At 44.6% G+C, this 25402-nt stretch overlaps 1 protein-coding gene across 5 annotated transcripts in view; it reads left to right on the forward strand.

Moving 5' to 3' along the window:
- The window catches only part of TTC7A (tetratricopeptide repeat domain 7A), a gene marked incomplete at both ends in the record, with an annotated part of 161190 nt that extends 137010 nt beyond the window's left edge, over window positions 1-24180 (forward strand). For all 5 annotated transcript variants that reach the window (XM_079532944.1, XM_079532945.1, XM_079532947.1 and 2 more), the window contains one exon: window positions 23959-24180. In XM_079532944.1, coding sequence (XP_079389070.1) covers window positions 23959-24180 — 222 coding nt within the window. The remainder of the gene's footprint in view (window positions 1-23958) is intronic.
- Window positions 24181-25402: the final 1222 nt, after the last annotated feature.

Raw genomic sequence — 25402 nt, forward strand, 5'->3', positions numbered from 1 at the left:
AGCTCTTTGATAAGTCTAGTCTCCAGCAGGATGTTTTTGAACTGTGCTGCTAGTACAAAGCACTCCAACAGTTTAGCCCACCCCATAAGTATTCCTCAATTGGGAAAATCTCTGCATGCTATAACCAAGTTTTCTCACGGTCTTCTATTCAGTACTGCATTTCTCCAGTGCATGTGGAGAACCAGCAAATGGGGATATATAGGTGTAGAGGAGGGAAGGCAAAGGAAAAGAATTGTAAAGGATGCAGAAGAGACTGCTTACTTTAAAATAACAAGGTAAAGCATTGACCAGAGACAATTAAATCACTTGTTTTCTCGTCCATTATTTGCTGTCCACACAGCTGTTCACCAGATTGTTTCTTCCTTTTCTGTCCAGCTCTGCCTAGTATATTTCTGCAGATGAGCCCAGCCTTGTTTTGCCCCAGCAGGCTCTTTCAATGGTATTTCTTCGCTGTTTCATCCAAGAAAAGCAAAATTCTCTACAAAGAATCTGAAAGAATCCAGTGGTGTTGAAAGAGTGTCTGAAAACATCCAAACAGGCAATTCCAAACTCCTCAGCAGTTTGGAAAATTCAACTCCTTTCCACAGGGACTTAGTGTAGGTTTCCTGTTTTTCTTTGTGACTTTTTTTTTACATGTTGAGAAGACTCCTCTTGTTCCTTTCCTGTCTTCCTTCCCTGTTGCTGCTATAAAGCTCCACTCTATCACTGAGCTGCTTTTTCATATTGCTAAGATGACTGTTGCCTATTTTTTTCCAAAGTGCAAAAATATAAAGGGAGAGAGGGAAAACGCTGTCTAGAAAAAGAGGATGGAGAAAACTATTCCCATGATGGTCCTCGTGTATGAGCTGAAACCCAGTGTCCAGCTAAAAAAAGTCTTGCAGGCCCACCTGCAGTCTTTTCTTTCAGTTTCCTTTTTTTCTGCTGAAGATATTCTATTCCCATAAGCATTTTGTAATTATTTTGTGTTATTTCTTTTTTAAATTAGATGCGGGGTTTCAATGTTAGTAGGGCTGACCTCCATTATACACATATATATTTTTAATGAGTTGTTAAGAGGCTCGTGTGTATCATGGAGTGGAATGATGAATGTAGCTGGAATGGCTTAAAAAATAGCCAGCATTGTGGCAGCTGAGTTCTATTGACAATATCGCCAAGTCAGCTTTAATAGCATAGTTCCTTATTGAATGAATCCTCCCTGTAGGAAACACTGTGACCTTCCTGTTTGTGTGCAAGATAAAAAAAAAATCAATGTTAATCCCTAGGGAGGAAAAATATAAGATGAGCAGAACAGCTGAGTGAGTCTAATGAGAATCAGATGGCAAGAATGTTAATTTGGAAAGAGATACTCATATAAACTGTCCAAAGACACAATGCAGTAGTTTCCATCTATCACCAACTGCCATGTATTCTCCTCAGATACCTATCTACAAGACGTGATTTGATGGATTTGCAGCTCTTCTGTGTTTTTCTGACAGAACGACAGGAGATTTTGAACTTAATCACCTTTTGGTGGGGAGATTTATGACCAGTGCTGCTAGCTGAGCCTTCCCTCAAGAAAGGCAGGGCTGGAGGCAGTTGTTGGGCACAGCATGCCAACTGCATGTGGGATCTGCATAATCAGAAACAGGCATGAACATCTCTGTCTTGCGGTTGTTTTCTGGAGTCATGCAGCTCACTGGCATTGTCAAATATAATGTTTGCCTAAATCCTTCTCATTATTAGTATTTTTGGAAGTTGGGTGGGTAGTAATTTTCTGTCTTGCTTTATTTAATAGCCATCAACTTTGTAAAAAATAAAACAATTGGTTTTTATTTTTCGTCTTTAATTCTGAGAGGCTGAGGTGGCAATTTCATTTTAACTCCCTTTAAGTGGTAAGTGAAAAATTACATTGCCTTTAGCTTTGGTCGCTTCCTCTACTTCTTGCCCATAGAAAGGGATTTCTGTGAGGCTGATGCAGAGCCCTTTTGTTAGGCACTGTCTCTGTTCTTCCTTGAAGATGCAGAGAAACTGTGTAATTAAGGGGGTGTTTGTGTTTGTGTAGGCCGTCTTCCTCTTCAGATTAGTCCTGTGAGGGTCTCCTAGTGCAAGGTTTATGGCAGGAAATGAGGTGAAATTACCTTGACTTGTTCCAGAGAAATTACTGCAATAATGTTTAGCCTGATTCTCTTTTTGCTTGCATTCTCCTGTCAGCATTCATTTTAATACAAAGAGTAGGCTTGTAAAAACATCACTTTTCCAGCTGCATTGCTTAGTGGGCTGCATGTGCTTTCCAAGATTGTCTGCGGCATCAGAGACTGAGAATAAAAATCAGCTGTAGCACAAATGGCAGCATTGCAGTAGTGCCAAGCTGTACAGTGGAGATTATTTGTGTATGCATTTTTTTTTTGCCAGCCTTGACTAAACAAAGATAAGAATGCAAATGCTGCAGCAGAGCTTCCCAAACGGGTTTACTGGAGTGATAGCCACTAGCACTTAGCATTGCAGTAATAGATACCAATTTGGAAGGATGTCACTGACTGTTGCTCCCCAGTGTCCTAAGAGCAGACCAATGAGAGGAAGAGGCAGGTCTGTGGAGTTCTCTGTGAGATTTGTTCCTGAAAGGCATTCATCAACAAGGGTTTGATTCATTAGCTTTGTACTGTGTGCACTTTGCACTTATCCTCCTAAAATCCAGCTAATGTGACTATGAAGGAGAGAGAGGGCCCTACTGTGTGAGCCTGCGTTAAGTTTTGTAGCAAACCACACAAGCCCAGTATAAACTCTGAACTGGGTGGGGAAGAGGCCTCTATGTCAGCTAGTTTTGAATGTCAGCGTGCATGGTACAAGGCTAATTGAGATGCACAGAAACTGCCATGTGCCTTTCCAATCGCTTCTAGACAAGATGTACAGTATTTGAGTCAGCTCGGCAGCGCTCCAGTTGATGAAAGCGCTGGCGATACCCGACACCAGTGATGATACGTGAAGTGCGCTCAGTGTCTTAGCACGCATGGCACGAGGCGCATTAGAGTCACACAGGAATTCAGGTGAGGAAGGGCCTTCCCTCTGGAGGTCATCCGGTCCCACCTCCAGCTTCACACACACAGCGGGTTGCTCAGGGCCGCGTCCCCTTGAACCTTCAGTGTTTCTGAGGGTCAGTATTCCTCCACTTCCTGGGCCTGTGTTTTGATGCTGCATCGCTCTTTCTGTTGAATTTTTAATCCACTGCAACTGAGCACCTCTGAGAAAAATCTACTCCCTTCTTTATTCCAGTTGCCTGTTAGGTAGCTGGAGATGGGAACTGGACATCCCAGAAGAGACAGAGGAGAAGGCAGAATGTGATAACTCCAGACACTGTGCTGGCCCTGCACTTGCCCTTCACCAGTTTGTCATCATCTTTAGGGCACTGGGGAGCCCAAAAATCTGGAGGCAGCACTCCTCATCCAATGGCACAAATGCCAAAGGGGAGGAATAGTTCCTTCAGTCTGCTGTGACGCATTAACTACTGCAGCCCAGTATGCTGTCAGCTTACAGCACTGCAGGTGCTCCACCGGCTTGGTTCCCCCAAGGTTTCTGTAGAGGAGGTTTCTCCCCAGCTGGCATCCTCCTGTATGTGGGGTTATTCCATCCCAGGTGCAAAATGTCACCATTCAGCTAAAGCAAATCCTCACCAAGTTTGGTCAGTGTTTAAAATAGAGCTTCCATCTCTGTTTTGGTATCAACATAAATATTTTTCGGTAACTCACAGTGCCCTTGGTACAGATGCACAATGTTCAGTTTGTTTTTTTTTTCCCCACATCATAGACAATGACGAATGGTATTGACTAGGGCAACATGAACAAAAGCAGAGCAATGTGAGGAAGTTACTCCTGCTAGGAAATCACAAGCCACAGACAGCTATTAGAGTGGGACACTTTCAGTAGGAGGGACTCTGATGGGACCGTGTGGTTTTGTGCTTTCAGTGTTTGTAAGCAGTTGAGCTAGAATGGCCCGGTCATCCTTTGTGCCCTGAAGCAGGGAAGTAAATGCACATGTATGTGTATGCACACGCACAAACATACATGTATATGTACCTCGGAGATGCAAGATAAGTATTATCAGCTGATTTTAGCAGGCTGTGATAGAGTAGGGTTATGAAACTTAGATAGAATGAGCATGTTGTGCTTTTCTTGCTCACTCTCTTCTGGTTGGAGCTTCTTTTGATAAGGGCCAGGTCCCCAGTGCCATTTGCTGACTGGGCTATGTCCCATGGTAGAGTGGAGTAAGAAAAGGAAGAGCCAAGACGATGTTTTCTGTTGCATAAGCCAGGCAGAAGCAGGAGGACTTTCATTTGTTGAAACCATGAAAGCTTGCTTGTAAGCAGGTGGTGATGCTGAAGCTGGCAGAGTGGAAAGCTCAACAAGGGCAGTGCCAGATGCCTGAAGTGAAAAGCTTCTGGGAAACTACTGTGTTTACCTGGCTCTGGCATGCCTGGGGTCATGAAAAGCTGCTGCTCCATTTACTGGCATACCTGATACCATTGCAAGCTTAGCCTTATGGTTTTGATCTGTCCTTGCATTACAAGCAACAGCTCTCCCTTCTTCACCACTTGTCAAGCCAATCTGTGTATTGCAGACCTTAACACCTGAATTGAACGTGACATGGACCAGCTCTAGAGAGTCAGTGTATGGCTGAAATATAGCACTCTTGCAGCACATTCACGCATAACATGCCAGGCACGCCACACCTATTTGGTAGCTAAGGACGAGCTGTGGATTGCATTTGGAATAAATTCTGAAGCAGCAGTGAGATTGTGATTATTTTTTAAAATGAGAAGTAGTAGCTTCATCCTTATGTAAATATTCCCCTGTGCAGCTTTCCAAAGCAGATGATGGCAAGCAGGTTTGGCACTTCCAAGTAACTGCATGGTTTTTAATAAGAGAGCAGTATTATTCCCTTGCATCTAAACAAGACCTGCAGAATTTCTGAACTTTCAATTACAATCAGTGTGCCAGATTGGCAGGCAATGGTATTTTCTCTTTGCGTCTGTCACTTTCAGCTCAGCAGAGCACAGGAGTGACTAATACAGACAGATGAAGGTAAGTCAAATTAAACACGTGCCGCAATGAAGTATTCCTGAAATCATATATGATCCTGTACTAGGAAGACTGGCACAGTCAAAGATCAATGTTGTCTAGGCTTGTTAACATACAGCCAGACCCTACAGCGTTTAAATCTTTTGTGAGCTGAGAACTATGCACGAGGATAGTATGGGACAGGCTTCTGCCAGGTACAGGCTGATACTGGATCTCCTTTCAGCTTCAGTAAGAGATTTTGCACATTTTTTGCATGTTATGAACAAAATTGCTTGCTGTATCTTTGGCATGAGGCTTGTAGATCATTTAGCATCCTGTTTGCCTGAAAAATGCCTTCCCTTCAGAGCAAAAAAAAAAAAAAAGTAAATGTATAAAAAGGCTGATAAAATCTACAAGTTCCAGAGATTTCCAGACATCAGAAGTAGCAGAAATTCTCAATTTAGTATTCCTTGCTGTTATTTCTAGAGTACTGCAAATAGAGCAGATGAGCAACATTGAAAGCTTGGAACTGCTTTTCACCAATAATAAATGATTTGAGTAAATATGAGATCTGCTAATTTTAATTTTCTGCAGTGTTAAATTACCTTTCTTTGACTATCACCATAATCACCATTGGTTAGAATACTATCTTAGCTCTCAGGTAATGAGCTGTTACCTATTATTTGTTGGCTGACACAGCAGATGAGCAGACTGGAAGCATATACCATTTTTAATTTTAATTGCCCACTTTGAATAGTGAATGAAGAACAATCAAAGGAAGTGGTTTGGAAGTAACCCATTGTTTGAAATCAGTTTTCCCAAACTAGCAAATATAAATTAGCAGCATTAAAAATAGCAGCATCACAAAGTAAAAATGGAATGTAAAAGATACTTCAGCCGAAAGATAGCCTTTTTTTAAAATTTATTTTTAGCTTGGTCAGCTGTTCTAAGTGATTTTATCAATGTAACTAGTGTCTGGAATAAGAATGCTCACATAGTGCACTATCAGTGCAGGCAGATATACAGGTCACAGTATATACATGTAGCACAAACCTTTTCAAATCAAATTCATTCAACTGAATTTCTGTAAATAGATTAAATCTCGATTGTCCTGCACTACTCAATTTCTCCCTCACTAGCTGGCAGCCCTGTTGGAAGAGCTGCCCTGCTATTTTTGCTTACTTAGAACCAGATCTCTTGCAAACTTTTTCCATCTCTGTGGTCATAGGCCCTGTCACAGCTTGAGAAGAACCAGAGGGACTGCTCCACTGCATCTCGTATTAGAAGAGACTTCTGCTGCTCAGATACCAAAGAGATGATGGTAAATAGGGAGAGTTTCTAGTCCATCATAAGTTTGATATGAATCTTCCACTCCAGTACTGTCCAGCTTTCAAGACAGGATGAGTGCAGGCTACAGACCTGGCACCCAGCAAGGATTCATTGAAGTCAGAATGGCTACATCTTCATTTCAGGAAGTTATTTAAGGCTGGAGAAAATGAGAGGAAAATCCAAGTGCGAAGAGATTAGGAGAAATGGCTTTGCATTAATCAGAACTTCTAGCTGGGGAAGAAAAGCGACAATTTCAGTGAATCTTTAATGATTCACCATCTTTATCTAGGAAGATATACTGTGAATAATTTCCAGGAATCTTCAAAATTGGGAGGAATTATAGTGGCCTGGGAATCTATGGCAGCATATCTCAGTGCTTGGAGCGAGTAAGAAAAACCTGTACTGTGCCTTTAGTATTGCTCAGGCTTTTGATTTTAGGATTTGTTGTCAGCGAAGGGGTTTGGGGAAGCAGTGATGTAGGTGTGGAAATGTGACCCTTTAACAAGAGCAGGAGAGAGACTTTTGATCTTGCTTCAAAAACCTGAAAACAGGTTCAACATCCAGCCAGCATATAGATTTGAAGGCAAACAAAATTCTACTGCAGTAAAGTAGATGAGCAGTGCATAGCAGGTGTAAAGTTAGTTTGAAAATAATACATTGAATGATTTTTACCTTATTGTGTGTTGTATTTAAAGTGTTTGGAAAATTCCAGTTGGTGTATCTACGGAGGAAGCAGCTCTTCTTTGAAAGGCAGCCAGCACAAGCTGCCGGGACTAAGTTAGAAGTAGCTTTTCCTTTAGGACCAGCTCCCCAGCATCCTCTGATCTTTAGACTTTTCTGCGACAAATTTAGATCAGTGGCAATATTGTCACCTCTCTTTCCTCATCTTTACCCCTCCCTAGACAGCAGCAAGTGGCAGAACACAATGCAGGCATGTTGCTGGCTGAAAAGCAGCTAGTGGGTTGAAACTGTGCAGCAGCTTGATCTGAACATGACCTGCTGTGGCTTCCTTCATATGTGTTGTGATATACTGCAGCGTGAGGCTGTTTATGAGCAACAGAGCCTGTTTATGTATTCAACATTGTCCCTGCTATCCTCCCTACTACCACCACCCCGAATCAATATTCGCATCATGTGTTTGGCACAGGCATTTTATGCTAGTTCTGTCTGGAGTTATTTTGGCTTTCCACTGACCTTGCAAACGAGTTTGCCTCGCCTTTCCAAACCAAGTGCTCAAGTATACCTTTGCAGGGTGTTTTCAGCCCAAGCTAATGCCAGTGCGGAGTGAAGAGAAAGAAAACAGCTGATTTTTGGATCTAAGTGTGGCCTTTCAGTGCCACATAGATTTCTGCTGAAGAAAGTCCTGCAGCTGCCAGCAGCTTGCCAGCAGCAAGGGCTGGAAGCAGAGCAGAGGGGGAGGGATCTCCTCCTGCTGGGCCAGCTCCTCTGAACAATAAAGCCAAGTGGGTAAAAGCAAAAGACATGTTAACTGAAGCGAGCTGAACTGTTCCTTCATCAGTGCCGGAGGCTGACTTGCTTTATACTGCATTTAATTCTGTCATTTGGGGCCTAATCATGCACTGATGACAGGAGGGAGACTTTCACCTCCCGTGCTTCAGTCCACCAAAAAACCCTAGACCTTAGCATCACAAAACCAACATAGACACTCTAGACTTTCCTTTAAACCAAAGGTTTGAACAGAGGTGCTATTATTTCCTTTGAAGTTCCAGTTTAAAAACAAATAAAAATCCAGTATCTCTCACAATGAAGTTGGGACAGTTAGGCTGTACTCTAAAAACCACAAAATGGAAATGATGTGCAAAATCCTCCCACAGCCTCACCCTATTACAGCTACTGAAGATTTGCCAGCGTGTCCTCACTGGAGCTCTCTCCAAGGATTTAAGAGGTCCTTGTGTGCTTGAAATTGTCTCCAGAATACCTGGAACCAGAGGCCCAGATTTCCCCAGAGCCATCGGGCATCGTTTTTATTTGTTTTCATCTGTGCATGAATTTCTTTGAAAATACCCAGCAGAGCAATAAGAAGGGATTGTTTTTAATCTTTAGAGATGATAGCATGCTGTTTTGCATCAAGGACATTCAAAAACAAAGCATCAGATAAACTGTATCAGGAGAATTTTTTTTTTTTTTTTTTCAACCTCCAGGCTTTTCTGAAAATAAAACCCATTCTGCATAGAGCTTGCTGTTGATGAGGCATCTCCAGGGTTGTTTTGTCATCCCGGTAGCATTAACACCTCTGTGCTCAGACAATTTGTGTATGTGCGTGTGTGCAAATGTGGCAGCGTTGTGCTGACAGCCGCGGTGGAGGGCAGTCATCGTCCTGCAGCGACAGCTGGACCTGGCCTTGAGCCAAGAGGAGCTTAACACAATCAGAAGATTTGGGCAATACCGCCTGGATTTTACATCACCTCCTGCAGAAGAGGGTTGCTGCAGTCCAAATTCAGCGCTCCCCTTACCCTAGTGCCGCACAAAGAGCTGGCTTTAAACCAGGCGGTGTGTTTGTTGTGTTACGCAGGACAACGCAGTGGACGACAGGGCACCTGCCATCCAGGTTTCAGTTAATATTAACAGCAGTTATTTATGTAGCTGCAAATCTCCCATTTCTCTCATCCGAGGTCTCTTCTGCAATATCCTTCTCTGCCTGAATGAATGAGGTTATAAAACACAGTAATTATAAATCTCATTGACTGCCTCGCATTCAAGGGCGTGTTCCCTCCAAGCATTGCTGTGAAGCGTGTTACCCAGGAGACTGTCCTGTGCAATTCAAAACAGCGTTATTCTGACCCAGTGAGCTCGTTGGAGGGGAGAACACTTGAGATGCTGACCTGCTGCCACAGTCCAGTAAATGCATTTTTCTCATTTTGCAGCAGGGCAACGCCGCAGTACGACAAGACTGGTACGCTCAAATGTTCTTTTGAGGATGACTTACATCTCAGTGACAAGTGCTGGGTCGCTGCAGATGGAACAGGGGAGTCCAGGATTGCAGTTGGGAACCAGAAGCCCTGCTGGCATCCTGCACAATTTCAACAGCCTTCTCTGAATCTTTGGTTTTCTCAGAGCTTTCTGTCAAAACCTGAAGTATCTCAGGCAGTATTACACCGTATCAGTAAAACCCTTTATTCGCATGTCCAAGTCAGGCTGTGCTACTAAGACAGTCTAAGGAGAATTTAATAAGTGACAGCTGGCTGTTCTGCCTTACACTTGCAAGCCATAGCATGCTTCAATATCATCCTTTCCCCATCGATCCGAGCATAGTCAGAGTCTGTACAGGTGCTTTCCTCAGGGGTTTATTATCAGCATCAGTCGTGAAGCCCTACAGTCCAGAAAATACACAATGCCCTGCCAATCCCCCGCCCTCTCAAAGGGATTGTAAAACCTGAGCAGTCTCATCCTCTCAAAAAATAAATAAATCCCTACCTAAAAACAAAAAACTTGAAGAGAAAAGAAGGATCTTCTCAGAACTGTGCAAGCTCAAAACATGGCTGTTGCCATCCATTTTCTCAATTACTGTCAGTTTGCAAAAGGCACGCAGTGCTTTGTGGTAGCCTAGGCAGATGCATCATCTTTGTGCTCGGTAGGAGAGGGAGCTGAGGTGCAGCGGAGCCGCTCCCAGCAGGTGCGCAAGCCAATTGAGTTTAATTAGAAACATTCTGCTGAAAATGTAAATGTTTTACAAGTGCATCATCCCCATCAGGGGCTGCTGATGGAGCCTGTGTTTTGCCGAGGCTCTGACACACCAACAGCTGCTGATGCCCCTCTTCCTTGCTCACTGCAGTGCTACCCGAGCACATGGGCAGTGGATTTATGTCATGCTCCTGCATGGTATGTCTTTTCTACACCACCGCTGCCTCCTTGGGCAAGTTAAAGACACAGGCTGGTTCATCTGCCATCACAGTGCCTTCTTCTGCCAGCGCAGAGGTAGACCCACCTCAGTAGAGCAGAAGGGCTTTGTGAGTCACAGGAATGGATGCAGGCGTTGTGCCACTGTCTAAACATCCCCTCCACTCCATATGGATTTTAAAAACTCGATAGTGTTTGTGATTGTTTGGGGTTTTTTTTGCTTCGGTCTGTGAACAGCACTGAATTGTCTCTTGTGTCTGTGTCTCTGTGTGACTGCAGGAGTTAACCATTTAATTACAGTCAGTCAGTTGAGTTTCTCCACTCTCCTCCTGAAAATGATGAACAATTGATTTTAGCTTCTTTCTTGACAACCCAGTATTTTTCCTCAGGCAGTTCTCAAAAAATTTCTTCTCCAAATATGAAAGCTGTCATTAGACCAGCACCAAGCTTCACTGCCATGGTGTAACATGAAATAACTGGTCTGTAGCACAGGCAGCTCTGCTTCCATTTGAGCAACAGATACTCTACAGAAATAAATTCGTATTGGATTTTGGTTGCTAATCATTTGAAGGCACCCATTGGTTCTGGAGAGGCTGCAGCCATTTTTTCCATTGTCTTCATGTAAGTGATGGGCTTGTGAAGCCATATCTTCAAAAGGAAGTGTGTGGATGTTTTAAGAAATCCTGGTCGTGATTTCTATAGATAATAGGCTGCCTAGAGTCAGTCCTTTAATAAAAAAGGTTCAGCGATTTCTTCCCATGCGTGGCTTAGACAGCCCTGTATTGCTTTAGCATCAGTCAGAGCTCATATCTAGCCATGTTCCTGCCAAATAGTGGCTTCCATGGTGCTTTGTGAGGGATGAGGGCTTCTCCAAATGGTACTGTGCAGCAAGATAGTTTCCCTGCTGGGCCAGTCCTGTACAAGCCACGTGTGCAAAGATTTCTGTAAGTATAACTTCTTTTCTTGGTATACCTATGATTTAATGATTACTTACAAATCTAAATAGGAAATACTAGAGTATAAAGCTGAATATCTTAATCGTATTCCAACAAAAACAATTGCTACTATATTTCAGTTAAGTAGTTTAAGCTTAGGTTTCCATCTATAAAAGAGCATTGTATCACATTAGACATCTAACCAGCTACAGAACTACAGCCAGATCTGGACAAAATATGCTCATGGCTTGGATGAGTAACAGTTCTTTTCATGCTTGACTTCAGAAAGATGGCTGCTGTAAAAGTGTCTGGTGTGCTTATTACATTACAATTAGCAGTTGTTCCTGACAGATGTCCACGTCAAAAAGCACTGATTGTCTCTTGATAACAGTTTCAGGGATACTGTAATAAAGTAGCTCAGGCCATTTCCGAGAGACATTGTCCTCTGCACCAAAAGCACAGCCTCACTGCCTAGGTTAACAGCAGGGAAAGTCAGATTGCAAATCAGTATAGCAGAGAATTTATGTGAAAGTTTACATCATTTCTGACAGTACAGAAGTAAAAATTGCACTGTTTTGTTGGATAGATCTCTTAGCCAGCATAGACAAACCTGCTGAATTTCAGCATTTTGTTTACTAATGAACTATATAAACAATGTAACAGGAGACAGTATGCAGATGGACATTGGTGGTATTGCCTGTCTGGGGTTGGATGGCACACTAAGAAGCAAGGGAGGGGAAAGGAAAGATTTGTAAAGAAGGGGACAGTGATATAGCAGCACCTCACACGGCCACGTTCTAGTGAACAGAGTTCACAAATTCTCTTATTGCACAGCAATAGCATGTCCCAAAGCTTCTTAAAATGTTGCAGCCAAATAAGTTGTATCATTCAGATAAGTCAGGGGAAAAATATATGTTCTACATTAGTACTGAAAAGAATGCAGTGCAAACTGTGACCTAAATGAATTTCTCTGCCTGTGATCCAGAAGTCTGTCTTTTAAACCTTCCCATCATGCAGCCCACTGCAGTTAAAAGGAGGGCTTTTTGCCCCGAGGTATGGCTGCACAATGATACGCTGCGGCTGGCAGTGTGAGTTTGAAACATTTGCTAACAGGCAAAGGTCTGTGGGAGCAGACATGAGACTAGCAGGTGGGATTTGATAGCAGAGAGTTTGTACAGCTGCCAAAAAATCACAAGCCAGATGCTGGAATTGAACACATGCTGCCTGATAGCGCGATGTTCTGGGGAAAACAGCAAGGCTACAAGTGTCTGCCAGTGAGACCAATTTGATTCTGTTTCCACTGCTGCCTTACCTGGTCCTTCTCTTGTTGTCAGATAGGTCAGAGTGTCTCCTGTGCACAGGTAACTGTCTGGACATGGAGATGTACAGCTCTTTTTCGTTATCATGTATCCAAAAAGTGGCTTTCCAAATCAGACTCCTTTTTCCCTCTCCAGAAACTTGCTTAAATCCCTTACTTACCATCTGCGTTTCCCTCTCTCTCTTCTCAGCAGGAGCTGCTAACTCTCAGCTACCGATTCTCCTCACACATTCATTCTGCAAGGTACATTTCTACTCTTGCTCCTCAGATCATGCACTTCCCCAGATACTGATCTTCCTTCCTTTTTCCTCCATCCTTGCTTCATTGTTCTCTGAAAAGCACCAGCAGAGAGTGTGAATGCACTGAAACAAAAGCGAAGCAGCAGCCCAGTTCTCTTTTACCTACAAGCACCCTGATCAATAGGAAGTTAGGACCAGCAGTGTGTCCAGTCCAGTAAGGGCACCCACTGACCGACCAGAGGCTAACCTGCTCCCATACCCCTTAGCATGAAGGAGCTGGGCAAGGCCAGCAGCTTGCAAACCAGGCTAAGCACTTCACCCTTTCTGCCCAAAGGAGGAATTTCCTAAAAATACATGTCCTGACATACCACTGAGCCACATGGCACAGTGAGTGCAGTCCTATTTTCAGCCTGCTCTGCAGGGTGACATAGCTAGTTACACCTCCTCCCAGAAATGGCACGTCAGCGGTGCAACACTTGCTGGTGGACCATCAGCAGGACTCCTGTGGGACACTGCTGTCCACTGGAATTCCCTGACAAGCAATGGCATGCTCGTTGCTCACAGATCGGTGGTTACAGGAAGTATCTCCAGGCATGCTGAGTGTCCTTAGGACAGCTGCCTCCTGCCTGTCCTACAGCAGTGGTACTGTGCAGGTCACAGGGAGGTGGGATGCTGGGCTGGGGAGGAGAGAGGAGCCATGGTCACAGCTACTTCTTGTCTGGCCTGAGAGGAGCTCTCCCAGTGCATGCGATGCCTGCCTGACACCCACCTTTTGCAGCTTCACCAAGCAGTACTATGGTAAAGCAATAATATTTGGCCTTGGAGATGGTCAGTAGCATCCTTCCAAACCATGGCTGATTAGCAGATTCTGTTTTCCCAACACTGAGGCTTATTGCAGAATCCCAGGAATGTTCCTGTGCTCCAGATATCCCAAAATAACTGCTCTGTGCTCTCCGTGGGGAAAAGCAATCCTTAGAGCAGCATCTTAACTCTTTTTTTTTTTTTTCTGTGAAGCTGCTGAGCTTGAGGGAGAGAACTTGTCTTTGTGTCTGGCCCCTGTGGCTTCCAACAGGATAAGGGAGTATTTTGGACGCTCATATTAATAAGTTTGTATGTCAACTCACTGTCCAAGGAATTGTGAACACTTTGTTCTCTTTGTTTCTATTTGCTGCTGAAGAAAGCTTCCTCCTCCCTGCAAATCCAACTAGTTAACTGGCAGCTTCAGCAGCTGAGCCATTGGAGCAAATCCCTGTCTGTGCAGCAGGATCCTGGTCCCCAGCACCACTTAACAGAGCTGTTTTGCAAGCCTGTTGCCTGCTCTCTTTCTCCACAGTTGCCAGGTTTCCTTCCTCCATCCAGAGGAGATACTACAGCCATCACAAAGTGATAAGTGGTTCTCTGAAGCCCAAGCCATCACTTAGACACACTGAGTAGCCATTTCCTCTCCTGGGGGAACTGCGCATTTCCCTCATCAGGTGCTCGGGGTTGGTGGAAGGAGCAAAAGTGATTCATTCTGCAAACACAGAGATGTCAGCAAAGGTCCATTAATGGGAGAGCTGGTGTTCTGCTTCCCTGAGGTGAAGTAGTCTGGTTCCAGGGAATCTGTATGTGTATGTGGCAGTCACTTGCGTTCCTTTGTTGGGGTAGGTTACTCTGCATGTCCCTAAGGTGCTCATTACTGCATTATTCAGGGTGAGTTTATGTATCTTGGAGACCGCAATGAATTTCTGAAAGACAAGTCTCAACAGTTTTTCACTGATCCCCTCTTAAATGTGTGCAGCATTTTACAGAAGACTCTGAATGTTTCTGAAATCCCTTGAGTTCTTGGAGCGGTTCATTCACCTGTGGAGAACAAGACTTGCATCCAGGCCTTAAGATGTTGTCCTTGGCCTGATTGCTCTCTGTAGCCTGTTCTGCAGTGGATGCCTCTCTGCAGAGCTCCATCCTGACCTTCCAGAATATTATTAGCTTTCACTGCCATAGAATCATAGAATTGTTTGAGTTGGAAAGATCTTTAAAGGCTGTCTAGTCCAGCTCCTCTGCAGTGAGCATAGACATTTACAGCTAGCTGTGGTTTTCCATCTTCAGCTGTCTAGAGACCATGTAGCTCTTCTGATCAGTATTTCCCTCACAGTGTCTTTTGTGAGATCAAGTTAAAGCCTAGAAATTGTAGGAGTCAAGTTGCTTGTCTACAGATGAACTCACAAATTATACTTTGGAAGGTGCTCAGGGAATTATCAGGAGGGAGAAGGGATGGAACTATGTTTCAACCTTCAAACACTGTTTTTCACAAACCAGGAAACCAGTTATAATTAGTTTAAATTCTGTGCTATTTAGCTGCTGTTATCACACCAAAGACAGAAGAGAGTGATAGACTGTAGTACTCCAGTATATAAAATAGCATGTACTACAGTCACAGAATGTATTTCCTGCTGGCAGATAAGACACAGCTCACAAAGTGGGACAGGAGCTAGCAGGAATCCCAGGTTTTCTGCAGACTGTCCCCCTACACCGAGCTGACCACAGTCAAGAAGGAAGCAGGAGTTCCTTCTTGCCAAACAAATGGAAACATAGAAGTTTCCAGTGTCACTGGAACTTAATGTTACGTGTAATACTTAGCAAAAGGCTTTGATAATTATCTTCTCAATTAGTTTCTTCACTCAGTTCTCTTTTGAACATGTAAGAGAAAACACAGCTCTCTGTAATACAGCAAAATCTCTTTGGAAGATCATAATTTTTGAGACACATTGGGTTCAGGTGGTAGCTGGACATGCTGCTGCTTGGGTGGGAGGCACTGGGGTGGTGGGGGGAACTGGGAGCTGGCACACAGCAGCACACTCCTGCCCAGCTCTCACTCCATTTCCTAGCAGCTACATGAGCCTAGCACTGGGTCTGCATTCCCAGGCTCCAGCCATGGTTATGCAGAGGATGTCATTAATAACTTGTTATCCCAGAGACCGCCAGTAGCAGAAAAATAAGCAAATTAAGTTTTTGTTTTTACATATCTCGGCTCTCCTGCCAGGAGATTCTGCTGTAATCTGCATTGGCGTGCTGTGGGCTTGGATCAGCCGAGGTCTCAGTGTGCTGCACCCTTCCCTGGAGACGTGCTAAGTGCAGTGCTTGCTCTGGCAATTGGTTCAGGCAAACTGTTCTGAGGGACTGAGCTTCACAGGGACCCACAGCAGAACGGAAGCTGCTGTGTAGGACCTGTCCATGACCTGTGTTCAGACAAGATTTGGTCTGTCCAGAGAGGCAACGATAACAGGCATGGGAACAGAACACAGGAACCTGCTTGCTGTCAAATAGAGGTACAGGATCATTCCCCCCAGGGGGAAGGTGTGCTCAAATGTTGCCCTAATTTCTTTAAAACATTTGCTAGAAGTTAGTGCACGCACCCTGGTCACGGAGAGGCAAGTTCTGTCCCCTTCTCAGTCTGAGAGCATTTAAGCCTGGGACTTCTGCTTCCCAAAATGTGAGGCCTGTTCCCATTCTCTGAACTGTTTCTGAATATTGTCAAATTACTTAGCTTGAAATGCATTAGTAACAATGGACTAGAAGCAGTCTAGAGCAACTGCTTTCTAGTTGAATGCTGTAGCCAACGTTACCTACTGTCAGCTTCCTGCACATACATCTTACAGCTTTTCTCTCATTACTGAGGCTGATTGAGATAGATGGTGCACATTTTGAAATACTTGAATGTACTTAGGCTGAGTCTCACTAACTTCTGCAAGGCTTTCTGCCAAGGAAGTGGGGTATCAGTGTACACTGAAGAACAAAGTTGGGACCTTAAATTATGAATTACTTGTTATAAATTTCTGTCAGTTATTAGGTTTGGACCTTCTTGTACATACTCTTGCAGACAGCACTGTGAGGAGGAGTCCTCGAGTCCTAGCTGATGCTACTGTGTGCTCTACTGCAGCATTACTATGACAACTGCTATGATCAGGGCTTGGAGAAGTCTTTCCTTCTCTAGGAAAAAGGTGTGTGAAACAAGTGCTGCACTCTGTTAGTCTCAAGCATGTGGTCAGGACATCCTGCTAGATTTCATTGCTTCTTCATCTCCATGTAGGTTTCTCCAAAGGAGGAACTATCCAGAGAATATTCTCATGCAGCAAACAATTATTTGAATGAAGTTTAAGCGATGACAGTCCAACAAGGCAGAAAAACATTACTGTCTTCATGCTCCCTAGGCTTGTATGAGCCTCCCTGTGAAGAGATCAGAGCCTCCTGGTTTGAAATGCTGCCTTAGGGTTTGCTTTTTATGTCAATAAATGTTTTATCACATCTAAGCTTCAAACACAGTACAAACATCACTGCTAACATTTGATGAACCTAAATAGAGGCGGCCAGCCTGGGCAGGAGGCAGCATGTAGTGTGGCACTGTGCTTCCCTCCTGCATGGGTTGGGGGCTTGCCATGGCCTTGCTGAGAGGTCCTGTGCAGGGCTGTCTCCTCACAGTCATGCACTGCCTTGAAAAACAGCATGGGCAAGCTAAGGAAGGGCATGTTCCTCTCTTCACATTGTCGTCTCTTTGGATCTTCTATGACTTTTAGTCTTTTTTGTCTCCCTGGTGATGCTGCCCTGCCAAACATTAGTGCTAACTCCATATGGTTAGTTTGGCCCAAACTGATGGGCCAGAGACATCTCTGCCTTCCCTTGGCTGGGCTGTCCCTCTTGATGCTTCTTGCAGTCTCATCTCTTCTCTGGGCCCACCCTCCTCCACAGCACACAACAAGGCTGAAGGGAGGTGTGGGCAGCAAGTAGCTGCCTGTCCGCCCTTGGTGTCTCAGGCACCAGACCTGAAATCTCCAGGTCAGATCTCCTGAGTTGATCCCACAGACAGTGCATGAGTTCTACAAATCATGGTATAAACTCTGGTGTCTGCTTTTCTTAGCGCTGACCAGCCTTCCCTCCCAGTGTTTCTTCATTTTCCCATTCCATTTGCCATGTTTTGCCATGCCCGGCCTGCCTCCATCCCCTCCTCTGCTCTGTCTGACAACTGACACAAAGCACTTCAGCATCACTGACTGACAGGGGATGTGGTAGCTTCAGTGAGGGAGTCAGAGAAGGGGAAGGGAGAGCAAGAGAGGCTGCACTCAACAAAAGAGACAGCAGAGGCACTGGAAGAAGAGCTTCTTCCTCCGGATTTGAATCTGGTCACCCTTTGTCACACAGCAAATTAAGATGCATTTGGTAATTCAGTGCATTTGGCGAGCAACCCTGACTGCTCGCACAGCTCCATGTATTCCTACAGTGTATTTTCAGAGAATAAAGCTCAGATTTACAGCTCAGATTCACTACAGCCTGCACTGAATCAGCAAAATGGATGGTAGCTCTCCTGCACACTGGCAGCCCCTGCATGACTAAGTGACAGCTTAACAGAAACTTACTGCACTGCTCACAACTGAGAAAAAAATCCTGGTTCTTCAAAATGCAAAGATCGTGAGTGCAGGGGGAAAGAATGAGGAGAAATCAGCTGGTTGCATGTCTGCTCGTGTTCTGGGACCCAAGGTTTTCAGAGTTAATCTCCGTCATTTTCCGAAAGGATTGTCTGATATTTCATGGTTTATGCAACAGATTTTGCTTTCAACTTACTCTGATTGCTAAATAATTACAGAAGTGTCTGTTGCCCTGTAGCAGTGCACGTTTTTCCTTTACGTGAGGCTGTTATCAGTAAGTGCCAAATGCATCTTGAAAGGCTCTTTGTAGGCATCTGCTGAGTAAGCACACTTTTGACTGAGCCCTCTTCTCCAGCATGCCCAGGTCTTGCCAGCTGCTAATTACCCTTGTAGTAACCACTACTGACATGTCCATACTACAGACTGTAGTAGGCACTCTGTAGGAAGAACACCCCATTTACCTTGAAATCCATTAACTAGTGCACTAGCAGTACCCAGCAGCAAAGTTTGCATTTACTCTGGTAGCTTGTTAGGGTATTTAGACAATAATGGAACGGAATACTCTGCTCAGCTGAGAAAAGCAGCAGAGACAGTTAACTTTGGAGTTTAATGCTCATGAAGAAGAGAGAAAGAGAAATTGCATTCAAGGTAATTATTAAAACCAGTATGTAAAGGACAGTCTAGTCCTCCTATGCAGATGGTCCAAAAAAGAGATAACCATGCCAACAAAACAAAGAGCAGCCTTCTTGGAATGAAAAAAAAAATATTTTGCTGGATGCCTTTTTCCAGTGCAAGCCAGAGTACAGAGGAAAGAACAAATAAATCTGTGCCACCTTAGTGGAAGGAGAAATGCTGCCAAGACTTGAGAGAACTCCCTGCTGCTCATCAGGTGTTTGAGCTAAACATTTGCAAAGGAAGTTTTGACTTTCATTACTAAAAATAAACTCCTCCTTGTGCATGAGGCTTGTTTTGTGGTCTTCCACAATGTCTTTTCTGAACTATTTTGTGGGAATTTTACAAGCTAACAGCTTCTAAGGAGGTTCCTTGAAAACTAAGAAAATAAAGGCACTGGTCTAGAATTTTAAGACCTAATGAATTAGGACTTCAAGTGGGAGTTTTGTTCATTTTCTTCATTAATAGAAATTGAAGAAACCTTGCAGTTTTGCTCATCTGACTTAGACTGAAATATGGGTCTCCTCTCTCAAGTATCTATTTCTGGGTGAGTATTACATCACTGACGGCAGTGAAGTCCAGTCCAGTATCTTTATATGTGGCTTAGTTTATGTTTGGTTTGGGTGCAGCTGAGATCTGAAATACCTCTGGAAAAGTTTCCCAGGAGCACCTCTCCTGTGATGAAATTAAAAGAATTAATGTAGGCATCCAGCTACCAGTGTAAGGCACCCTAAATCAGATGACTAAATTCGCTGTCTCCATTCTGCCTTTATGCACTGCTGGACTGTGCCAGTTTCATTTCGCCATCACCCTTCACTACAAATGATTTTTCTCCAGTTCTTTCAGTGCCAGCTTTTAGTCTGGCTTGAAAGCATAACCTTCACTACTCTGCCTCTTGTTTACAAGATTTGAAGTATGTCTTCAGACCTAAAGAAGAAAATAATTTAATCTGCACAAGTTGCCCTCAGGCCTCCTTGAGTGAATTAGCATTCAAGCTCTGTACAGCTACATTAATGCACCTAGCACATGAAATGCCTACGTGTGGTTACCAGTGGATTGGTGCGAGCCCTGCTGACATTCTGCCTACAGGAGCTCAAAAGCAAAGTAATTGCCACACACCCTTTGGGCTGGTTGGTTTTTGGTGTTGGCTTTTTTTGTTTGTTTGTTTTTGTTTGTTTTTTGTGTATTTTTAGTTGGTTGGGTTTCTTTGGCACTTATGTTATGCTTGAGTTTAAAAAGAAGCTGATCCTCGTTGCCCCTGAAGGTCTGATTCAGTGCTGCCAACACTGATGGAGAAGACCATGCTTAGAGGTGCTCGCCAGCTTTGGGAGGAAAATAACTGGGCAAAACCAGAAGTGCCAGTGATAGCCAGGAGGTGGCAGAGGAGCCAGGCCACTTTGAACACTGGTTTCTGCATTCATTTGGCAAAATCGCAAATACAGACCAAAGCAAGACAACAGAACCCAGCCCCACCCTCCCTTTCCAAGAATAAGGGGATGGATGAAACCCTTAATCACTTTCCTGCTTGTATTTGTACTAATTGCTCATCTTCCTGAGATCTGAGTTTATGAAATTATGCATGCACACCAAGCAGATGAGTTTCCATAGAAACTCAGGAACTGAACTTTCATTAGAAAAATCTTGTAAAAAAATATCTTCCAGATAAAAATGCAAATTGCCTGTCAGTGGGTGGCTTTCTGAATTTATATATCAGTTTTTTCTTTTGCACTGTAGGCAGATTCCAGCTGGACCTACATAGCAACAACATGCAGGCATTGTTTATAACAAGCCAGACTCCATGGGGAAATAAGAAATTCAGTAGCAAGGAGAAGCTCTCAAGTGCAAATACCTTAGGGAAACAAAAAGCTGAAGTGCTCAGTGCTGTGTGTTAGTGAGGCCTGGGGACGGTGCAGCCTCCAGCTCTCAGAATGCTGGTGACTTGCAAGGAGCAGGGGATAGGAGAAGGAAAGAAGAAGCCCAAATGAAGAAGCTCTGCTGCAAACAGAATTAATGATGTTCAGTCTGTGCTTTAAACACCTAGCAGCATCTGCCAGTTCACTTAAGCCTCATGGAAAGGCTGACAGTGTCTGCTGCTGTTCACTTTCGGTGGAGGAGTATGTCTAAATTCTAAATATCTAAATGGTTTGGTGCCACTTGCAGCCTGAGCTGGGGAGCAGCCTGACTTCTTGAGGTGAGGGCTTGGGCAGTCTTTGGCCCAACCATATGTGCATGTCAGCAATCAGGCATATTTAGCTCCTTTAGCAAAAGTTATCTCATGTCAACGGGAGTCCTTCCACTGGCTTTGGAGAGCCTGAGACCGCCCTCTCTGCAGATTCACAGATGTTTTTGGAATTCTTGAAAGCCCTGAATACCAGCATGCAAACATTCACATGCTCTGTGCTGCTGGTGGGCTGTGCTTCAGCATCATCCGCAGGTGAACATGGTGCCCGGGTTTTGCATACAGCTCCTTCTCCCAGTGCTGCAGGGACCACTGGATGAGGAGATCTGTCCTGCTCAAGCACAGCCAAAATAAGATGCAGAGTCCACAGTGGGGAGCCATAGAAGGAGCCTCACCGGCTTCTGCTTCCAGTCCACCACGGGTGCTGGAGCACACAAGGGCACCGAGCTGCACGAGCACCGACGGAGTTTTACGAGGAGGTGGATTTCATTCTGGCATTGCTGAGAGGCGCGAGATGTCAGTTAGGGAGGGAATTCCCCTCCTCATTGGAGAGGGATGACAGGCAGCAGCTGCATGGGCTTGCAGCCGGTGTGCCGGCAGGGCTGTGGCCCTCTGGGAGCGAGGGGAGACTGTGGCAGGCCCAAAGGGCTTGGGCTGCTCGGTGTCAGGGTGAGGAGAGTGGTAGGGCCCTGGCCACCAGAGAGCAGAAGCAGCTCTGCTCAGTCAGCGCAACGGGAAGAGCTTTTAGGAAGAGTGGTTTTGTGGTTGAGGACAAACATGAGCTGAGATAGCTCCTGTCTATTCTTGGCTCTGCAGCAGACTTTCTATGGCCACATTACTTTCCCGTTCTGTACCTCATTATCACTGTCAAGCAGGTGACTCAAATTATATTTGAACAAATTCCTTCCAGTCTGTCATTACATGCCAGTGATCATTTCCAGGCAGTTACCTCCAGGGAAACCAACCTGTCCCATGGAAGCATCTCCCTTCTGCCCGTGTCTGCTTGCAAGAGAATTCTATCTGTGGCCTCGCTGTTTTCCAGCAGAGAGAGAAACCTGAAGGGAAAACATCCCCACTGAATCCCTGAATTGAAGTTTGGTTCTGAACTGAACATTCAAGTCAAAGTTATGTGCAAGAAAGAGGCAGTGAAACTTGCCACTGCATTACGTATATTTGATCAAACACGTGTTTCTTAATTTTCTCTGGCGAAGCAGTGTTCTTCTGTCAGTATTACTGATATCACTGGCTAGCAAGCCTTAGTCATGCTAATGTACTTTGCACCTATTGGCACTTTCTGAAAAGCAAACAAAACAAGACAAAAATCTGCATTGATTCTGAAAGTACCACCATTCTTTCATCAGAAATTTAGTTTGGGTTCTAGTTGCGAGAGATTTTGCGTTTCTTACATCTTGAAAAGTAAGTGGACCCATTAAGGGCAGAGCTTATGCTTCTCTTTATATATGTATGACTGACTGTGTCCACATATGGCTTAGTCTCAGGAAAAGCGTGAAGTCAGGCAGTCATCTCCCTTTACAACATTTCTGTGTTTGCTAAATAAAATTATACTTTTGTATGAAAAAGATTCCCAATACTTGCTATTTGATTACTGCACTAATAATATTCATGATACCATCCCTTGAGTTATTCTGGTATAGAAATCTTTGAATTGGTGAACTCTTTGATTGAGATACCAATGAAAGGAGCGCATGTATACCCTGCAGTCCCTCAGCCAGCATGGAGGACTGTTGTTTCTACACAGGAGATGGACAACAGAGCTGAGTTCAAGCACCGTATAAAACTTGGTGCTAAGAGAGACCCTTACGAGTTTCGAAGTCCCATTTACTTGCACTGTGGTGGTTGCTTTGGCAGTGTTGTGGGTATTTGATGTGCCCTGCTGGGTCATCCCTCACCCTGTAGGATGAGGCCTTTAACCACACCCTACGTGAAGCTGCCCAGAGAGGTCACCTCATAGTGGTCATGGCATCTGTTGAGGGTTGCAGCACCTGAACCTACTGAGCTCTTGGCAGGCAACATGAAAGTGCTGACAGCTTCTTCCAGAGGCCACATCTGGGTGGGACTGGTGAGGCATCCATCCTGGTGTGTGCACCTTGAGGAGGAAGCAAAAGAATGCCACTCACACATTGTGGCATGCGAAGCCCACGTGACCATCTGGGCTCAGTGAGGCTGAGTGCTGTGTAATTAAATGGGAGCCTGGCTCATTAGATGCTTTGTGGGTTCAGACGCATCTATGAGAGCCCTATAGGAAAACATGTTCTTCCTACCACTTCTTTCATCCTTTACCTCCTGTTCCTTCCAGATGGTTACACCCACTTGTGTCTTTTCTTACCCTAAGGACAGCTTTTTAAACAAGGTTCCTCTGTCCTTCTCCCCCACGCTGCTTTAGGCTCTGTATTGGAGTGCAGCTGATGGGAGGACGGAGCCCCCGTGATGCTACAGCCTGCCCCTGGAAGGGGCCTCATCCCTCTAGCCCACTTTGTGCTGAGGAAAGGACTTGCTGTATGGTCGGGCTGTGGGAGCTGAAGGACTTTACCTCCGTTGGATTTTCCAGACATGCAGGAGTTAATTTAGCTACTGGTGTAATTGAACCTATCTGTGTTCCTGAGGATTAGAAGCTTGTATACAAGGGAGGGATGCTTAAAGGGCCTGTAGCCTTTCCCCACGTAACTGGCATCATGATGGATATCAGTATACCATACCAATATGTGCTCTCCCACTAACACAGCAGGAGTGCTTGCGGGGCTGGATCCGTTGCTGCTTAGTCTTCACAGCTGTTGTTTTAAATTACAGAATCAAAAGGATGACCATCACAAAAAGCAGAACTTAAAAGCTGGCTGCTCCCCTCATTTCTCCTGCAGTGCTGGGAGGTCCTCCTCAGATGGCAGGGTGCCTGCATGCTCGGGACTGCATGGCCCGCTGGGAGCGTGGGCTCCTCCTGTGCCAGTGCTGTTGCTAACCACTCGTCTCTTGTTTGTTGGCAGGGCCTGGTGCTGAACAGACTTGAGCGGAGGGAGTTGGCACAGAAGGTCCTCAGAGATGCCATCCGGATCCAGAACACCAGCCACAGGGCCTGGAACAGCCTAGGGGAGGTCTTGCAAGCTCAGGGGAAAAACGAAGCAGCCGTCGAATGCTTTCTTACTGCTCTGGATCTCGAATCCAGCAGTCCTGTCATCCCGTTCACTGTAATACCCAGAGAGCTCTGAAGTGTCTTCATTCCATGGACAAACACTGAATAAACAAACAAAAACATCTGCAGCGAAGAAACTGGATTCAACAGAAGTGCCACTGTAACCTGGAATTGAGCAAAATAATTCTAATGTGGGGCTCAGGGGAACATGTTTAGCTGAGACGAGCCTAACTGCAGAGGAGTTTGCAAGAGGCAGAGAGAGATAATGCCTTTTTTTTCTTCGCAGATGCCTGGTTAACCCCCTGCTCAAGTTAATGGCAACTTATAGCAAGACTTATTTCAAAATGTTGGTTTGAACTGATTAACTGTAGAAAAGCTCATGCTGGAATACAGTTGTTCAAAGCACTTGCACCTTTCAGTTTCCATTAAGGATAAAATCCCAAATCCAAAGATAAAGCTTCCAAGCCCTGAGCTAAAGCCAGACCAGCTCTGAGCAGGAGTAAGTGCACCAGCAAATGTACCAAGGTTTATTTAAGCACATGGCTGCCTTCGCACAGACCTGACAGGAATGGAATGACAATTAAATCATAGAGACACGCAGTATATACCATTTACAAAATTATTTCAGCTATTATGATTGTCTTTCCTGCCTTGTCTTACGTGCTGCATATACACAGTATATATTTATATATATTTAGTGTGGCATTTGCCTAGATCAATTTAAATTAAAAATGCCTTTTTTTTTAATAGAGCTGCTATAGCAACACAATTCAAAAAAGCAGAAAGACCAAAGACCCATTTAACATTTGTCCTAGTGTTAAAGGCATGTATGTATCTCCAATTACATTTTTATTGAAAGGCCTCTCTTGAAGTATCATAAACTCTCTGAACTTCATTGTTGTTAATCACCTATTCCATCACTTTTAGTGAGGAATGAAGTGATTACCAATGTTTAGTGCCTGCAGTTTGTGCTCTGCTGCAGTGCTGCCCCTGGCACTATACACATTCATATCTGCCTTCTCATGATATAACAGGTAGCAGCAGTCTGTTCAGGGGAAGCATGCTGAAGGCAGCGTGCACATATGAAGAACTGTTTTTCTTCTACAACCAAATGCTTGGATTCTCTGCAAGCATTTCACATCAGAGTCAGGGAGCTGCACCTTCAGTGGGGCGGGCTGATGCTGAGCACTGTGTCAGATGAAAGAATGATCTTAGAGCTGTCTGAAGAGCTCCTAATCCACTTGCCTCTCGCTGGCTGGCATGGCCAGGCTGCAAGGCAGCTGCCTCACCTCACACTA

This window comes from Tetrao urogallus (assembly GCF_951394365.1).
Source record: "Tetrao urogallus genome assembly, chromosome: 2".
NCBI classification, from domain to species: domain Eukaryota; kingdom Metazoa; phylum Chordata; class Aves; order Galliformes; family Phasianidae; genus Tetrao; species Tetrao urogallus.